This window comes from Cuculus canorus, chromosome 14, assembly GCF_017976375.1.
Source record: "Cuculus canorus isolate bCucCan1 chromosome 14, bCucCan1.pri, whole genome shotgun sequence".
NCBI lineage: Eukaryota > Metazoa > Chordata > Aves > Cuculiformes > Cuculidae > Cuculus > Cuculus canorus.
Genome location: NC_071414.1, coordinates 8,874,666 through 8,893,172, shown reverse-complemented (window position 1 = coordinate 8,893,172; position 18,507 = coordinate 8,874,666). Strand labels below are relative to the sequence as shown.

Here is an 18,507-nt window from a genome sequence, read left to right as displayed (position 1 = left end):
TGTGCTAAAGAGGCTACTTAGATCTTGGAAAGTGAAATAATGCCAAATTAGGACCATATTAATGTGTTATAAGAAAGGTATCTTATGTCTTCTTAATAGTTTCAAATGCAGAATTTTTCTTCTAATTATGCTTATGTTCTTGTGCTAATTCATTCTTTGCTTTCTTTAGGAATATTGTGCCAAGCTCCTAGAATCTCTTACTTCTTATCTGTAAAATAAGAGAAAGGAAATTTACATAAGAATTATCTTTATTTTCCTCAGACCTAGCTTTTTTAGTCCATTGCTCAATAAAGCTTTGCTGCTTGGAGCCATCTAGTGAAACATCACTAATCACTTTCTGTAAAGCACTCAGGATAACAGAATGCAAAGTGAGAAGCTCCTGTGTCTGATGAGTATTAGGGATTCAGGTTCAACTGATGAGAGTTAAGCACCTGTCCAGCTATGACCCTTGAGAAAATTTCCTTCAGTTCCCATTGTTGTCTATAAATGCCCCTGTACCAATGAAACCGGATCCACAGAACAGCATCATCCCACTTCAAGTGTTTCAATGGGGCTACAGGTTTACACTTTTCAAGTGTGACTCAGAAAACCTGGAGGTCAGAGAGCTTTGCATCTGTATCTAGCTGAAAAAAAACCTACCTCAAAATTACAAAAAAGAAGAGAAAAAGAAGATAAAAAATCTGCATATTATTTTTGGTGTTGATCTGAAGGAGGCTCTTTCCGTATTTCAAATATATTCTGACCTGGAAAGCCAGGCTGTGAGTAATTTAGATCTGTCAGAGAACACTGATAAATTCACAGAAGACAGAAACAGCCATTCCTAGGACAGGCAGAAGCTGCTAATAGCTTTTCTTTCTAATAACAGATCTCTCTTTCTCACTACCTTTCTCATTTTGCTGGCAAAACCTGCAAAATTTGTCTCTATTTTGATTTCCTGCTGTATTTGGACAATCAACATTGATTCATAAACTATCAATGAACAAAAGGGCAAAAATCAGCATGGGTCACACTGGTAACACCCAAATGCTAATATTTTTCTTAAAGATTAATATATAATTGCATAGTTAGGTATAACATTACCCATGTCCGTGAACGTATATCCATTATTTCCTTGCTGAGTTAAATGTACTCTAATTGTTTCCTTGATTTTTTTTTAAGCAAATACACTTGTGTATTTATTCTCTTACGGTTATTCATGAAAAGGCATTCAGGAGACAAAAGTTATTATGTGGAAATGTGAAATAAATAAGTATTTAAAAAGCAGAAGTAGTCCATAGAGTCCTTGCTCTCCTAGGTAAGGAATCATCCTTGCTTTTCCAGTAGAAGCTTTAAGTCTTACCTGCAAAGTGAAGACCATTCACTCCAGGATGACTTGTAATAGCGATCCCTGGCCTGCACAGAGATCTTGACATTTGGGCCGATCTCCGGAATCTGAAAAGACTGCTCGTCAGCATCATAGACCTATGCAGAGGGCACAACTCCATCAGTGCATTGTAAAGGTCAAGCAGAACACACAAGAAAGTGCCAGACATTGCAACAAGCACAAACACCCCACTGCTGGTCTGTCATTTCAAAGGCTTTGCTCTTTGCCCGCAGATACCAAAGTCACGAGGACTTGTGAGACCTCGAGCCTCGGTAGAAACAAACTAAAAAACCCACTTGCCACAGAAGTTAGTGATGTAAAGTGATCCAAACCCCTAAACTGATACTGTCATTAAAACAAAGGGTTTATTTGTTTATTTGGGTTTTTCTCTTTCTCCTTCTTCTCCTAGAGCCGGAACCGTAAAAACCAGAAGTTTCCGATTTTCAGTACCAATGAAATTTCCTCTGAGGGCTTGTGGCTTGTACAAGAAACACTGTAGACTCACCAGTTTCTCTACCTAAAGGGATTGTACAAGACAACCCTACTGAAATAGGCAGCACTAGAGGAACGGCCCCATCTGCTGGTACAAGCCTGCTTATTTTTTTTTTCACATACAAAAAGTACTTTAGTGTCTTTTGTGGACAAACTGGAACCATCATTATATTTGTTTGCATTTCTGATTGCTGAATCAAGGAAGAGCAGCACTGCTGCAGTTATGGACCTGCGCTGTGGTCAACTGCTTAGTGTATTTCTTTCTGGTTCTGCTCCAGTTAATTTCTTTGCCAGCCTAAGCAAATCACTATATTGCTGCCCTTTAGTGTATCCGTGAACATTAGCAGAGGAAGCAAAATAATTTTATGATTTAAAGCTAATACAGAGTATCAACATTTAGTTAACCATTAACTTATCACTGTAAAGTGAGTGGAAAAGACTGTACCCTTCTCCAGTGTCCACAGAACTGCTGCCAAATGAATCACTTATTCCCTATTTGACATACGCCTGTAAGAAAACTCTGAGCTATCCAGGTACAAACAACAGAGGAGGAAATCAGTGCAACAGGTCCTACATTTCTTGATTTGGAAATTGGGATTTTCCCACATTAGGACCCATACTGCCTACTAATGAATTAGTAAATACTTTTCTCATGTTAGCACAGCTATGCAATGCTGGACATGATTTTACCTCCCCAATTACATCAGGGTTGCATCCACCCAGAGCGCGTTGTTTGGATCTTACTCATAGAACTGTGAAGGAGGTCTTTTTCTGCCAGGATGAACCTTGCCACATTTGAACCCCCCACCCTTTTAAAATTTTAATTCTAGTCCATGATTCTTGCATACTAAGCTTATATTATTTCTGTGGTCTGTTCAAGCAAGAAAATTGTTTTTTTCAAGTGTTATATCTCTACCTGGCTTTCGTGTTTCTTTGTACTTTCAACTTTGACCCTGAAAGTCAAAGGGAAGTAGGACTTTGGTTTGCTCCATGTTGTGGGGTATGTCCAGGTCACTGTTCCATTTGTGGCCACATACTGACATTGGGGTGGGTCGGGTTTTACTACAAGAGAAAATATACAAGGAATCAATTCACATTAGCAGCATAATATGAGATGTTGGTGTGCTGCTATAGTTAGTTTTATAGGAATCAGCTTTGGGAGCCTCCATGAGATTAAGAGAGGAGTAGTGATGATGTGTAAGAATGTCTTATATGGTTCCTATGAAAAATTAAGTATACTCCCATAGTCTTTCTGGGTAAGATCCCTTTTTTCCTGAATTGTTGCAGAGGACTCAGTTGGACACACAGGAACATCTTCAAACCCTGCTGACCATTAGGGTATTTAGCAAAACATCTGTTTCTTTATGATGCTGGTTTATTTTCCTGTGCCCTGTGACATCATGGTCACAACCAGTCCTCTTATTTCCTGTTGGTTTCTATTAACCTGCCCTGGATACCCACTTCTAAGAATGCATCAGGAGTAAAATTGCATAGCATTAACCACTACCTGAGTAAATCTGCAGTTCTCAGAGAAGAGTCTGCTGGGTTATTGGTTATTCTCTGACTTCTCCCACATACCCTTTCCAAAACATGCCCATCTGATAAAGAAGGCTACAGAAGATTTTAGGAGATATGGGGCTGAGAGAGTTGGAGGTCACAAGTAAGGGAGATGTTGACTCTTCACTTCCTCATCCTCTTCCAGACTGCTGCTAAGAATTGTTTTCCCCTGTTCCTGTAACTAGGGGCTTGGTATAGGTTTACAGTAGAAGACAGCAGGAATTCCCAAGCTTGGTTTGATCAGCTATTATTGTTAGTTTCACTATCAGCAGCAAGAATAAAGCTAAGCATTAATAGTGATTCCTGGTCTACTCACCAATATCTCTGATGAAGAAGCTGCTAGTGTAGTTCTCATATTCCACCTCATCAATGACCTCCAGGAACATCTCAATTGGCTGGTGCTCTTCAGCAAATGGACAGTAGTTTTCTTTCTGGCACTGGGCTGTGTATTCGGTCACTGCTTCGTCAGTGCGAGCTACGGGGGTGCTGCAGGTTACATCACCTTGAGAGCTGAGTACAGAACAGAGAAATGTACGGGAAATGCTGGTTTGTTCTGAGAATGTGTTGCCACAAAGATATGATGTAGTTGGTAAGGTAATAATGTAATAAATGCCGAGGGAGGCTGTGGCTGCCCCATCCCTGGAGGTGTTCAAGGCCAGGTTGGATGGGGCCTTGGGCAGCCTGATCCAGTGGGAGGTGGGGGAGAACTAGATGGTCTTTAGGGTCCCTTGCAACCCTAACTATTCTATGATTCCGTGTTTTGCTGTTGCCTGTATCACTTTACAGCTTTGCTTCAACAGCTGCAGAAACAGTTCAGTGAGAATTCTTACATTTTCAGAGCTGTATTACATATTAATATACAATCACAAAAAGCCCCCCTGCCCTAGCAGAAGGAATTAATGTTTAAAACTAAAAGAAGATATCTCATTTCTTATTACCACCATCCCGTAACAAGCTCTTAGTATCTTACTTTGCTCCTTAGCACTTTCCAAAACCTTGTTGAAAAAAATAAGGGAAAGTTAAAATTTATCCTTTGGAAAATAAGTAACAAAAGCCATATATAAAGTATTACCTGGTTCTATTTTTTGCATTCAGCAAAATAAAACACTTCACAGTTGTTTCTTCTCTAATGGACCAAAGTAACATTTGCTCAAGCAAGCACTCCATGTTTTGGAGAAACCCCTAAGAGTAGTGGGAGGTAGGAAATCCCCACAAGGTTCCCCTCTCATATTTCCCTCACAGGTTTCTGCAGTGTTCCTCAACAGAGACTTGTCAGTGGACATGTGGCTTTGGCAGTGGGTGCAGCCTCCCACACTTTTAATTCCACTGGATCTGCTGCAAAGGGACTCAGTGCTATGATTGTTTCTCCTTTTGGCTCAACTTCCTCTCTCTCTCTCTCTCTCTCTCTCCTCTGCATGAACTCTTTTTGCTATTGCTTAAGCTATTCTGCGGCTGTGCCATAGCAGCTGTAACGGTCCAGTGGGGGTTGTTCCATTTTCAAGTCTTTATTAATTTCTGAGCAACTTCCATGCCCTTATTAGTACATTAGTCCCAGTGATGGCTCAAAACACTTTGCAGATATTCAGCCCCTGGAAGTGGGATTCCTTGCCTTCGACACATCCTCAATGCCTAAAATCCAGGATCTCCTACACAGAGTAACACAAAGGAGTGTTCCGGCCTTACTATGAGGTTGTTGAGGAAAGTACAAGCCTTTACCCTTTTAGACTTCTGATCGTGAACTTTACATCTGGACTCTCATTTTCTGTCATCCATGAACATATGAAAATTCCAGAGTAGTTCTTTGCTTCACATTTTAAAAATGTCCTGTTCGGCTCTAGATGGAAAAAGAAAGAAAACGTGATTTATTTACTCTTTTGCCAAAATAGTCAAAGCAGAGAGAAAACAGCAATTCTTTATAGACTCCCATCTGCTCTGTCAGGCGGTGGGTGCACAGGCACAGTCTAATGCTGCCCACTGGGCAGCCACCGGTACTTAAAAAGCCCCATAACCAGTGTTAGTGGCTGAAGGCTGGTTTACATAGCACCACATTAACCACATCTATGTGGCTATTAACAGGAGCTAGAGCATACCCAAGCCGTTGCAGATAGCTTTCAGTAAGAGATTTATATTGGCAAATCCATTGTTCCTTTCGCAAAGAAACATTGCAGCTATTAAGTTGATAAACCTCTGTATTTGTTGCCCTGTGCAGTGGATAATCTCACACCTCCACACACCAGGGCACTTGATACGGAATATTTCCAGTGTGAGAAATGAATGAGGACTCAGCTATGCTGTACTTAGTTTAGCTGTGAATGGAGAAATCCTAATGACAGCACTTAAAATCTGGGTCAGCTCCTGTTTCTAACAAATCATGTAGTCCTGGTTTTGTAAAGTCTCTCAAGTGCTTGGTCTGTGAGATGGAAGCAAGTCAATTGTTCCCCTACCAGAAAAGCAGTGGTGTGGTATTGATATTTCATATCTAATAATTCCTAACATCTCTCCCTCCTACAGGTCTAGAGAGTCCTAAATTAATCCCATGGCAACCAATTCCTATACTGCTCATCAGCTGCAACACATACACACACAAAAGTAATCATTCGCCTTTCACCATCAATGAAGAATTTGAAGAGGACCCATTTTAAAGTAGATATTTCTCATGCGTTTCTCCAGAGAGCTTCCTTTTGTCCTCACAAAGCTCCAATGCACAAAGCTAAGCAAGATACATCACATCGTCTTATGATGTACCTTTAAAGCTTTTCAGAATTGATCTTATCATTTGCCCGTTGGAGTCAATTTTAGTAATAAGGAAGAACACATAGCTGATGATTTCATGGGTATTAGCTGTCAGACAGGTGTAGTTGCCAGCATCTGGGAACTCTTTCATTTCGGCAATCAGAGTCTTTCCAGTTCCTTTCAGTGCTGTGTCCTTCTTCCAGTAAACTGGCAGTGCTTCATCAGACGTGTTACAGGTGAGCTCCACTCTTTTAGCTGGTGTCTCGTCATTCCACTCTGATTCTATGACGTACACTGGACAGTGCAGAGAAGGACACGTTAGCAGCTACTCATTGTTAACAATGTGAAGATTAAACTGAGCCCTTTTTTACAGCTCTACTCTCCTAAACTGCTAAAAAACAGTAAAAACTGCTAAAACCTCTCTACTGTGGTGCTTTGCTATGGTGCAAAGCTATGATGCTTTGCCCTCTTCAGCATTACAGGTCTGTGAGTGAGCGATAGGATGCAGGGGAGCTCCGATAAGTGGTTTTTATTTGCCTGTAGCTGATGCTGTTTTCCGTTTTCTACAGGGAACAATCTGTACTTCTATCACTCTGGTCCAAATGGAGCAATTACTAAGAGATAGGGGATGCCTGAGCTGCTGCAGAGGTGAGTGGACTGCAACAGGGAGATGTGGTCTTCTAAATGCCATCTTGTAACTCTGAAGTGCCCTGCTGGTTTTTCCAAAGTAGAAGACACCACATAACAAAATAATTTGGAACAATTCCGTGGAAGAAATATTATCTTCTATTATCTGCTTGCCGCGGTTAGCTGTAGAGCTTTACCTACACTTCTGTGTGGCAACAGTTCTCAAATTTAACTGTTATTGCTCAGATATGCTTCTGCTGTCAGAGGCTCCCCAATGATATCCAGTGCTCTCAGACACTACTCTAAATGCAAGAAGTATAAAAAATTTGTTTCCTAGTGAATTGACACCACAGCAAACACTCAGCTCAGGCAATCAGAGTTCGAATGAGCTCTAAGACTTTTTCACCAGAGCATTGCACTGCCAGAATGAGAGCTTTAAGACTTTACCACAAAGAATCATAGAATCACCAGGTTGGAAAGGACCCACTGGATCATCGAGTCCAACCATTCCTAACTCTCTCTAAGCCATGTCCCTCAGCACCTCATCCCTTAAACACCTCCAGGGAAGGTGACTCCACCCCGTCCCTGGGCAGCCTCTGCCAGTGCCCAATGACCCTTTCTGGGAAAAATTTTTTCCTGATGTCCAGCCTGAACCTCCCCTGGCACAGCTTGAGGCCATTCCCCCTTGTCCTGTCCCGTCACTTGGGAGAAGAAACACCAAGAAATGCATGTCAAACACTGAATCCAAAATAGCAGAAAAGATGCAACTGCAGGAAGCTTGGAAGCTGAGCAAGCAGCTTATGGATATTTGAAGCACAGGCAAGGTACATCTTACAGATTTCAAGCACCAAGATTATTCTCAACATTGGCAAACACATTTGCAGTTTTTCAGCACTATGGTATTGCTCAAGTGACCCACAGGAAAAATAATTTTTAACGTAAAGATATGGGGAAAAGTAATTTAATTACTTTTCACAAATAAAACACAATTATCTGAGAATGCTTTTCTTATTTTGATTAGGGTTCTTTTTGGATAATTGCATTGAAGACAGCCTGGATTATGGAGCTACACTGGGTGAATAAGAATAGTAGATTTGATTATCTGAATTTAGCCCAGTTTTCTGGTAAGTCATTCAAAAGGTTTGCTTATCACTGTCCCCATTTTCACAAATGTATTTGCATTTAAGTTATTTACCAGAAAAGTTGCATTAACTATTTCTAAGTTTTAGATTTTACTGTGAAATATTCTTTTTGACAATTCATCGCTTGTTTGTTTGTGGGCCATTACCTAAGTCACAAGATATTGCTTCTGCTTCCAGATTGCATGATTGAAACTTTTGAAACAAGAGAACAGGGAATAGGAAATAAGACGGTTTCTAAAGCAGTATTGAGAATGGTGGTTATACAACATTTTAGGACTTGTATTTATTCAGTTGATACCAATTAGTTGGCTAACTCTTCATTAACAAATTGGAAGAAACAAATAGCAAGAACTTTGGCCTAAGACACTATAATTAACAAATTCTGTACTGGTGGACACAAGGATAATTCTGAAATATCCTTGTTTCCTATAGTCACCTGTAGGTCTCAGTAAGTGAAGGCTGCTTACCATTGTCCCTCAGTTTCCACTGTGCTTCCAGAAGGGCAGCAAAGGAAAATAATGAAAGTAAGGCAAGTAGTAGGTGAGACATCTGCAGGGAAAAAAAAATTACTAAATTTCATTGAGGATTATAGTGTGTACTGAAATTGAGCTCAATACTGGACACGATAAGAAAAAGACAGTCAGTTCCACTGAACTAAGAAACATTCTCCCATTCTAAGAACACTTAGCATAAAAATTGCATATCATGTTTGTACCAGAGATTTCGGGTTTGATCTGCTTGCTATTGACACCGCAAACCAGTTCAGAGAAAAAAATCACAGAACTTAGGGGAAATTGTCGTGTCCTTAGGTCTTGGCCCTTATACAGTCAGAAGCTCAGAAACATTTCCAAGTCCCTCAGTTAAATATTCCTCAAGCAAGAAAAGCCCTGCTGATGCCAATGAGCCTGACTGCATGAATAAAGGATCAGTAGACACTGAATTCCCATCATACAAAGCTTATAAATATATTCCTTGGTTTAAGCATGTTAGTAGTCCTATTAAAAGAAAGGATTGTGAATAAAATGGAGGACCTGATGAAGTGTTTTGCTGGTCTTCATGATCTCTGTAACAAGCGACAGCAGTGTCAATGATGCAGTATAGAGCTGATCTCAACTCTGACTTGTCTAGCTGGTAACAGTTCTACTATCTACCCGAGGTTGCGAAGTCTAACCAATTTTGCAAGCTATTTCAGGCAAAATTCCTACAAAATGTAGTGCCACAGCTATATTTACAGAAGTGGCTGGACATGTATATAATTGGTGCTGTGTTTATTTGGGACATATACATATATCGCACTTGAGAATATACAAGTATATAGCTGCATATACAATATATAGATATATATTTGTCCTGAATTCAAAATACAGCTAGAGCTCCTTATGAAACACAAAACACATTTGCCAAATGTTGTAGTAACCGCTGGGTGCATAAAACACTTCAAGGACAGATATTTGGATATGTTTTCAGACCTTTTTCAACTAGAGAGTAAGCCAAATGCATAGGAGCATGACTTAGGAAAAGAGATTGGTGAATATATATTTCAAAGTCTATTCTATCAGTGGGAGTCTGAATGCACATGAAAAAAACCACAAAATTAAGTGGCTTGGCTTTTTTCCTCCTTCATCAGTCTTTACCAGTGAAAGGGGAGTAGTCCTCATTTCTTCTCACGTGCTATGAAACATTGTCATCTGAGTTTTGGAGAAATAGTATGTGTCTATTTCTATGTGCACCAAATCTGGCAGCTTCTGCTATTATTAGCAGTCCTTATTCTTGATCAGAAGTCAGCTGTCTCTGGACCGATGCCAAGAGAGCGTACCATCTGATTTTGTACACCACACAACACAGCTACTAATGGGACCAGAAGCTATAAATGTAGTGTCTGGGAAGAGTATCGAGGAGAGGAACCACCTCACATTGCATCTGAACTCGGAGAGAGGCGCGAGCCTCAGTGCAAGGTCAGATGCTCTGGTCAGATGCTCTCAGGCAGCCTGTCAGCAGTATATTGCCCCATTAAAAGGCAAACACTCTTAGCTCCTGATGCTTTTCTGCTGGAGGCAGAATTATCTGTAATTTATGAAGGAAAAATACATTTTTCAACTTTCTGAAAGATGCTAATTTCTTTCATTATAACATGGCATTCATCACTATGCTTCATAAAACCAATATCTGAAATATCAACTAAAACTTAGAGGAGGAGAAGGGTGTAAAACATGCCTTCTTTTCTGTGTCAACCTTTCATCAAAATTGAAACCTTGAAAACAGAAGAGTTTCTCCTGATTTTAGGGAGAAGCTTCACGATTCAGGTTTTTGACTAAAAAAAAGTTAACAATTCTAATGGAAAATTATTCAGCTTTTGAAAAATTAATGAGAAATAAACTCAGTTTCTGAACACAACTGATTGGTGCATTTGCCCAAGCACTTCATAGACGAGGACTCCATGCCAGCGTCATGTGTTCCCTGTGATACGATTACAGCATGAGCTGCTGTAAATTGGCACAGATTCCTTCACTGAAAATCACAGAATAATTTATGTCAGAAAGGACCTCCTCGCATCTGGACCTGCCTCAGCCCAAGGCAGGGGTGCTACATTTTTTTTAGAATAGAGAATGGTCTGACCGTAAATATGTATTTGTCGATGCACACACCCCAACAACATGAATATTGACAAAATACACAAGATTATTCCCTTACAGCATTAGTTATTCTGTTAGGGAGCAATCTGATGAGTTATATACATACAGACACTACGTGCGTTTCAGGCACATAGGCATAAAAATGCTCTTCTGAGAGAAATGTCGTGACAACTATTCAAATACACTTTAAAATACATAATTTTAAGTTTTCAAAAGTTTTATCTGAAGCAGCTGGTGCCAGACTTGTCTTGCCCCAGTGTTAGAGAAAAAAGGAATTCTCACCTTTTCCTGTGATGTCTGTTAGCTGAAGTTGTCAGGCAGGTCGGTTTTGTGATCTGAAGGAAGCAAAGCGCTGGCTCCCTTATAAATACTTGTAAACTCTGAAAGGAAAGGGATGCTCTGTTTCACCGCAATACCACAGAATTGCAACACGTGGCTTGAGTTCCTTTTTTACATAGTGGCAGACCTAAAGCAAAAAAAAAAAAATGTTTGGGACTCCCAGGTAAACTTTAAAGAGGAAATGAGATTATGAGATTGTTACGCTGACCTTTATGGTATGCCAGAGGCATTGCTTTTCCTGCCTGATTTTCTTTCTCTCTCCTACTGCCAGTTCATCACCTAAGGAAGAGTAAATGTAGACTAAATAAACTTCCCAAACTGTCCGATGGGAAAAAGATTATGAAGACAGAAAGAGAAATTTAAATAAACTAAAAATGTTTCTATCTGATAAGCACAAAAGAGGTAATTACATGAAATAAAATCCCAGCTACCACATCAATCAGAACTAGATCTAAGGGAAAACTGATGTTTAATCACTGTTTTAGAATTGTAATTATTGTAATAATTGAGACTTAAGTCAACCAAAACCCAAACAATTAATTCTGGCTCAGAGATAAAATTCTGAGATTGTCACATTATTTTATGTTGCAGTTTTAAAATATAATCTATGTTTTTCCTTTATAAACTGATGGTGCTTTTAGACCTGTACTCAAGCATAGGAGAAGCCCCATACATAACATATACTTTGAAAACGAGGAAGAAGTTTCTATTTATTTTTTAATTATTTGTGAACTGGAAAACAATTTGCTTTATTTGTCAGGCAAACGAAAATTGAGTTGTTCTTCTAGCCCTGTTCCAAACCTATATAGGATGACTGAAAAGTTATAAGCAAGGAGAAAGACTTTCCCTATAAATACAAAATAAAAAGATTTGAAATTCATTCTGACATGCTTTAGGAATTCATAAAGAGACACAGCTCTATCCTATGTGACAGGAGCATCCCCACAGCTGAGAATTAAAGCTATAAAGTGGCAATCTAGCAATGAAAAGCTGGTGCCTGATCCTTCTACTTCTACTATAGTCAATGGACTGTCGTAAGTCCTTCACACAGACGAAGAGACACAATCATCTGCAATGGGCTACGTACTTGGTGCCCACAAATGTGGCGAGAACATAAAACAAAAGGAGGAACAACCCAAATTAGCAGTGAGACAAACTTTTTATGAATACCAGCAGTTCCCAGCACACGGGGCTGCTGCTCATTGGCACACATCTGGGAGGCAAACAGCAGCGAGGGTGGCGTGCTTTAATTCGAAGGAGGGGTCATTTCAGGGCTTTGGATTAACTGTGCTGAAAGCTTTACACAAATGTACAGTGTTACCAAGGGAGTCTTTTAATCTAGCCATCCCGTTCAAAGAAACTCCGCTTGAGTAGGATCACACACACCTTTGGCAGCTAAGCTTTAACTCCGTCCCATCTGACAAAATACCAAACCAGAGCATTGCGATCTCAGGGTGGCCTAACAGCTTCCCTGTTGAGTCCAATGGACCCAATCTGTTACTCAAACGTCAGCCACAGACTTTTCTTTGCTAGATCGCACAGCCAGAGCTGGGCAAGGGCAGAGGGAGAGGACTGCAGGCTGTGAGCACAGCTCTCTGAAACAGGTTTGAAGTGGCAGCTCTGTCATAGAGGAAACTGCTCCCTTCACAATGCCACATACTGATTCTGGATCAAAGTGCTTTATTCATGACAGAACTGACCAGCAACCACTGAACTATTCATTTAAGATCCACATCAATAATGTAACAGACAAACCAAGAGAACTGAGCACCATCAAAATGTTAATTGATACCTTCTCTTATACCCAAAAGTTCTGCTCTCCCCTTCCCACACATACACATGCTCTTACACACACACATTGGAAGAATGCATGTGTTTACAAGCACGCGTACCAACTTTGCATCTGGCTGGTGCTCATCTTCCTCTCTTACACGGTCATTTGGGACAAATGTCTTCTTAGGCAGTTTTGCACCCTCCATTCATGTACGTAGTTTATATTCCAGCTCCTCTCTTAACAGCTGTTGTTATCCAGGCTATTTTGCCAAAGGTGGGCCATGCAGGCACTGACATTTCTTCTGCCATTATTTCACTGTTCAGAAAGAGAGAAGAGCAATCCAAGAAAGCACATTGAGGAAGATGTGGCAGAAACAGCTGGGGCACAGGCAAGTGAAAGGTATTCCAACTGTTCAAGGTGACAAAACTGACTCCTTCTGATCCTGGTCCCTGACTGCCTTTGAGGAAGGAGGCTGGGCTGTGCACCATATTCCCTTTCATCTGCATCTCCTCTCAGGGGACACCTTGCAACAAGGGCAGGGAGGAAGCCTCAGTGAACAGTGACCCCCCCTTTCTCCTCGTAGGCTCAGCCTGTTCTAATTGCAGCCTCTGGGAAGCCCTCAGGGAAGCTGCCCTTTCAAAAGTGAGAAAGAGCCCATGCTGAATTAAGATCAGGCAACGCTTTGTACCCTTTGAAGACCAATTCCAAAACTCTGTGATAACACGCATTTAACAGCAAGACAGCAATGACCGGGAAAACCTGACAGCCGCATTCAGTCACTGAGAAGACGAATATGGGGACAAGTAACTTTACATAAGTGTTGCCTAGTTATTTCTCCACCCATCTTAGCGTATCTATTTGCTTGTGTCAGCCATGCCTACTGGCTTTTCTTTTTTCACTGTAACGTCACTGATGCATAGCTTAATCATCTGCCCAACCTGGTGGTAGCCTTTAAATGCCTACTCAGTTCTGAAAGATGAAAAGTTAATGATAATAGAAATAAATACACATTTTCATGGTGGATGTTTGCATACACATGCATAGAGCATTGCCTTAGCTCGGTCATTGTAAGAGGACAAAAGGAGTAATACAGTACCCAAGCTTTATGTCAAGAATCCCAGATGCCAGTTATGGAGCACAGACATCTGTGTGGAAGTTCCACGATGGGATAGTTTGCTGTGATCCATCAGAGGAATTTTTAAATATTAAAACATAGAGATTGTGAAAATATCTTTTGATGACAGCCTGGTTTTCCATTATGAGCTCATGTAGTCTTAAGGGGAAATTTGGAGGAGAGCAGATTCTCTCCCATCATTTTATCCTACTTCCCCTATGACACTGAAAGAGAATGGTGGAAACTCTATGTCCACGTTTTGCTTTCCTCTAGTGCAATGGCAACACTCCTTTTTTTTTGGCAGAAATGTCCCATTTGAAAATAGTTTTCCTTTCTTTTGAAGGGCAGATGATATTTGCTTTGTGGAATGACACAGTTATTTCACCACAGTCCAGGGAAGAACCTGTGCAGCATTAGTAAAAGGAAAATTTATATAAACTGTGTAATTAGTATGATTCCTCTATAGTTAATTTCTTTCAGCATCTGGCTAATTTTGCATGGATATTGATCTGGAGATTAGTGCGAAAGATCAGGTTTTATTACTGTTACTATTAATGTAGTACCATTTAGAAGGGAACTCTGTTCTTATACATATATAACTCACTAAGCAGTGATTTATGTGACTTTGTCAGGAAACACTGTGTAATATTAGCATTCCAATGAACTTTCCTAAAGAATTCCACTTGTGAGCTACTATGTGGAATCAGTGAACCAAGATCAAAGCTTGAGACAAATGCAAAAAAAACAAAGGGGAAAAATACATTCCCTCTTCTATTAAAAATAAAAAAAAAAAAATCCAAGCTTTATACAACAGTGATTCTTTTGCTTTATGACAGAACTAGAACAGCTGCCCAGGATGAGGACTTCAGATATCTCTCCTTAGTTGGAGAGGACAGTAAGATGTTTACCACATTTGTGCTCCAAGCTGGTAGGCCATCCACTGCCATCAGAGTAGAAATTGCACAATACCTTTACTATGGCCTGAGCTAAGCGATTGGCCAGTATCATGCTAACATAGATAATCAACTTTCAGATTAGAGCTAAGTGTTGTTTAGTGTAGGGCTGAACGCAGATAGAAAAAACATGTAGAGGTAAAGCACTAACTGACGCTAAAGAAGATAAGTGGGAAGAAGGGGTTTCATCTCTATTCCCTTCTCTCCCAGTAAATCCACATCTGCCCAGTCAACTTATAACTCACAATGCATTGGGTGTCTCTACACAGACCCTGTTATACATGCAGTCTGTATTTAGGGACAATGTTAGAAGTAAAAGAACAATGCAAGGAAGGAGCTAGTACTACCCTGCATAAGGATAAAATAAAAGCAAAATGACTTATGACATTTCTAGAGCGATTTAAGAACCAAATCACATTTTCTAAAGTAAGACGCCAGAAGGTCAATGGGATTCGGATACCTAAGACTGTGATGTGCTTTCAGAAATCTTTATAGTCACTCAGAAACTATAGGGCACAGATACAAAAGAAAGTGGGATCTCTGTAAGATTCATTGCAGAACTATAGAGATACCAGTCCTCTTTAACATGGGAAAGCACAGCAGTTCCTCCCCTAGAACATATGTGCGAAGATGGTTCATTGCTTTCTTTTTGGATGCAATGCAATGCAGTCCAATGCAATGCTTCCTATTACTTCAGTCCATTTCCATCATAAATCTGTTGTTTATGTTTGATAAATCCGATATGCTACATTCAACTGTAGGATTGACGTGAGGTCCGCTCATCTCTTGAGAGTGATGTTGCAACCATTTGAAATCCACTGTCGCCATGATATAGTGCTGGGGGTGGGGGAAATAACATATCAAACAGAAAGTAAAGGGAAAAACCCAGTAGTAAATTACTGACTTAAATTCAAGCACCATTTTCTTGTTTGTCAGACAACTTCCATACAAAGGAGGCAGGACACTTGATTCCTTTGCAATTCTAAGATTGTATATAGCATTTTGGGGGGTTTATTCACGATAAGTTAGTAACAGGCAAGGATAAAATCCTTGCGTAACAAATTCAGTAGCTGAGTATCTGTGCAGAGAGCCTCATGACGTACTTGTGATTTGTATTATGCTGAAAGGAATTTCAGCTGATTTAAGACATGACGGGGAAAAGTAAGTAGGTAGGTAGAGACACTGGTCACAATTTTTAGAGCCAGTGATTGTTAGCAATGGATGTGTGAAGGGGCAAGACAGTCTTTAAAACCCAGAATCACACTATTGAACTGTGATCAACAAGTCTACAGGAAACAATGGGAGTTTTCTGCATAAACTTGAAGATGACAAAGGAGGCAACAACCAGTGCAGACCATCACAGTACTTCAGGTCATAAGAACATCCCTGAAAAAGTCATATTTACTTTATCAAGAGCCACTTAATAATTAAGATTTCTCTGTTGGTGTTAGGGTCAAGCAATGTAGGAAAATAAATCCAATGTGGACAGTTAATAGGGAGCATCTATTAAATGGTATGGAAAATGCTTTGATGCTGGCGTACTGCTCTTCAATTATTCCTTGGCCGCAGCAGCAGAAAGACCCATGCAGGAGAAAGGTAAACTAGAGAACTATAGCATCACACTGAAGAAGAAGTAGAACCATCTACTCTAACATTCAGTTGGAGAAATTAATGAGAAATTACTCTAAGGTTTTGGAATTATATTAATCATCTAAAATAAATCAATTACTTTCCTGAGACATTAATTAATTTTCTAGTATGAAATACATGTATTTGATAACATTACAAGAGATGTTTGTTGATAGGTGGGAATTAACTTTGTCATACATATCAGTTTTGTACTGGAAGTGACGTACTTCTAACGCATACACTTCAAACAAAGGTTTCAAGTGAGCCACCTTAAGCAAAATAGAAGTAGAGCAGAAGAGAACTGCAAAGGTTAAACGTGTCTTAGAGAGAGACAGAAACTGGTTATAACAACACCTTTTACAGATCTTTTCTATTTCAGGAATTATTATGTTGTCATTGTTGTAGAATTACATGGAATATTGTATTTTTAACCACTCGCCTTTCACTTAATAGCACAGTATTTGAAGGATAGTTTACCTTTTTCTGATTAGTGTTTCAGCAGCTCTAAGAATTCATTTTGGCACTTGGATTTTCAGGCTCAGAGGTACCTGGGGTATCTTAGATGAGAAAGAAATAATTAAATTTAAATTTATATCATTTAAATAATAAGAAATCTGGATATAGAGGTAATGCTTCTTTAGAGGAGAAGGGAGGAAAACAGGTCTTTCTCCAGGAATGGCCCAAGACTTCTGAATGAAATGTTCTAGGAGTCAGAAAATATCATTGTCTTCTGCTCCAAATGCACCTTTTATTCCCCTCTCACCACCCACCCTTGCCTGCAATGTTTCTACAAAGAACGAACAAACCTTTCTTCTATCAGAAAATTCCAGGTGGTAAAAAGATATTTTAAATTATGTAATAAGAGCTTTAACTCCTCCTATGACTGTTAATGAATGAGGTCATACGAGGCCTATTTGGAAAGCAAAGACGTTTCACAAATGAACCACTGAAGCATCCCTCAACTTGTGGAAGTCAAAGAAAATTTCTGAAATGACTCCAGTGGTTGCTTTGCAATATGACATTCACTTCTGTAACTTCTGTCAACGTCAGAATTGCTGAGGTAGTGTTGTAATAAGTGGGACTACGGTATTACCAACCCGGAGTCCTAAAAATTCAGGAGCTTTGGCATGGGATGGTTTCTAGCAACCACAGTAGAATGGGGAAAACGGAGGCTCTGTGATTGACAAATCCTCCGTGCTGTTACGTTCTAGGTAACATTTGGAATAAATGTGCCCAGGACAGCCTAGAACCCTGCTATCCTTTCACCATCCCTACATATTTTCTACTCCAGAGAGTTATTTTTTAAACAATATTTTCTGTCTTCTGCTGCTGTTGTATTTAGGATTCACTGGGGAGACAGGTTACACGCGTCAGCTGTTTGTTAACAGCCACGATAGCCTGAAGCTGATTTTAATAAAAAAAAGTTTTAATTAGAAAACATAATTGTGACTTATTAATACTAGAATTAAAGAACTAATAAGGTTGCTTCATACTAGCGTAGGTCTAATTAAAACTATGCAATTCAAAGCTTTACATACCTTTTCTGTTAATAAACTGCAAAAGGTAAGGTAATCAGTGAGCAGTTTCTGGAACTTTGCAGCACTCTCTTAAAAAAGAGAGCTGAAAGAAAAGCCTTTTTTGGCTATTATATTCTGTTCCTGATAGAAAACAAATTCAGCTTAATGCGAATTTATACAGTTTTACAGTGGAAAAAGGAACATTCCATGTTTAAAGAGAAAACAGTACAGGTTTAATCCTTTTCCCCCTGATGTAATAGATGTTTTAGCATAGACATCAGTGAAAACAAGTTTTGTGCCACCGTTCATAAAAAACCTCTTTGGTACTAAATCTACAATGCTTAGGCAGAAAAAAAATTCTTTCAGACTTCTCTGAACGTGACCAAGGTGACTGCAGAAAGGTCACCTCATGTGTGCAGGCTTTGGCTTAAACAACCTGTTACCACTGGACTCGTAAATAGGAAAAGCTTCCACTGTTTTTAAGTGAATCTTCACCAGCCCTGAAGCATGCTGCCTGCCTTCTCAAAGAGGGAATCGGGAGACTTAGGTCCATCCTTGGGCTTATTTAAGGAATAAATGCATGAGTAAGTCTTTTTGTAATATATTCTGTGCAATAGAGGTTTGCAAACTGGCC

At 39.7% G+C, this 18,507-nt stretch overlaps 1 protein-coding gene across 2 annotated transcripts; it reads right to left on the bottom strand.

Annotated features, from left to right (window-relative positions):
- Positions 1-16,950, bottom strand: IL12B (interleukin 12B). Of its 2 annotated transcripts, XM_054079786.1 has the most exons (11): positions 16,834-16,950; positions 12,779-12,975; positions 11,095-11,165; positions 10,830-11,013; positions 8,382-8,463; positions 6,158-6,439; positions 5,129-5,246; positions 3,729-3,922; positions 2,772-2,917; positions 1,340-1,461; positions 1-208 (listed from the first exon to the last, which is right to left on the bottom strand). In XM_054079786.1, the coding sequence occupies exons 5-11, from the start codon at positions 8,461-8,463 to the stop codon at positions 205-207; spliced, it is 948 nt and encodes a 315-aa protein (XP_053935761.1). In that variant the 5' UTR covers positions 10,830-11,013; positions 11,095-11,165; positions 12,779-12,975; positions 16,834-16,950; the 3' UTR covers positions 1-204. The 2 variants fall into 2 exon arrangements, with proteins under 2 accessions (XP_053935761.1, XP_009563330.1); XM_009565035.2 differs by lacking the exon at positions 1-208 and having other exon boundaries at positions 1,336-1,461.
- Positions 16,951-18,507: the final 1,557 nt, after the last annotated feature.

Excerpts from the sequence above, each read along its gene's own strand:
- IL12B (XM_054079786.1), bottom strand. The coding sequence starts at position 8,463 with ATGTCTCACCTACTACTTGCCTTACTTTCATTATTTTCCTTTGCTGCC. Across the intron at positions 5,247-6,157 it reads AATTCTGAAAAGCTTTAAAG|AGCCGAACAGGACATTTTTA; the intron begins GTACATCATAAG and ends TTTTCCATCTAG. Across the intron at positions 3,923-5,128 it reads ACGATCAGAAGTCTAAAAGG|CTCTCAAGGTGATGTAACCT; the intron begins GTAAAGGCTTGT and ends TTCTGTACTCAG.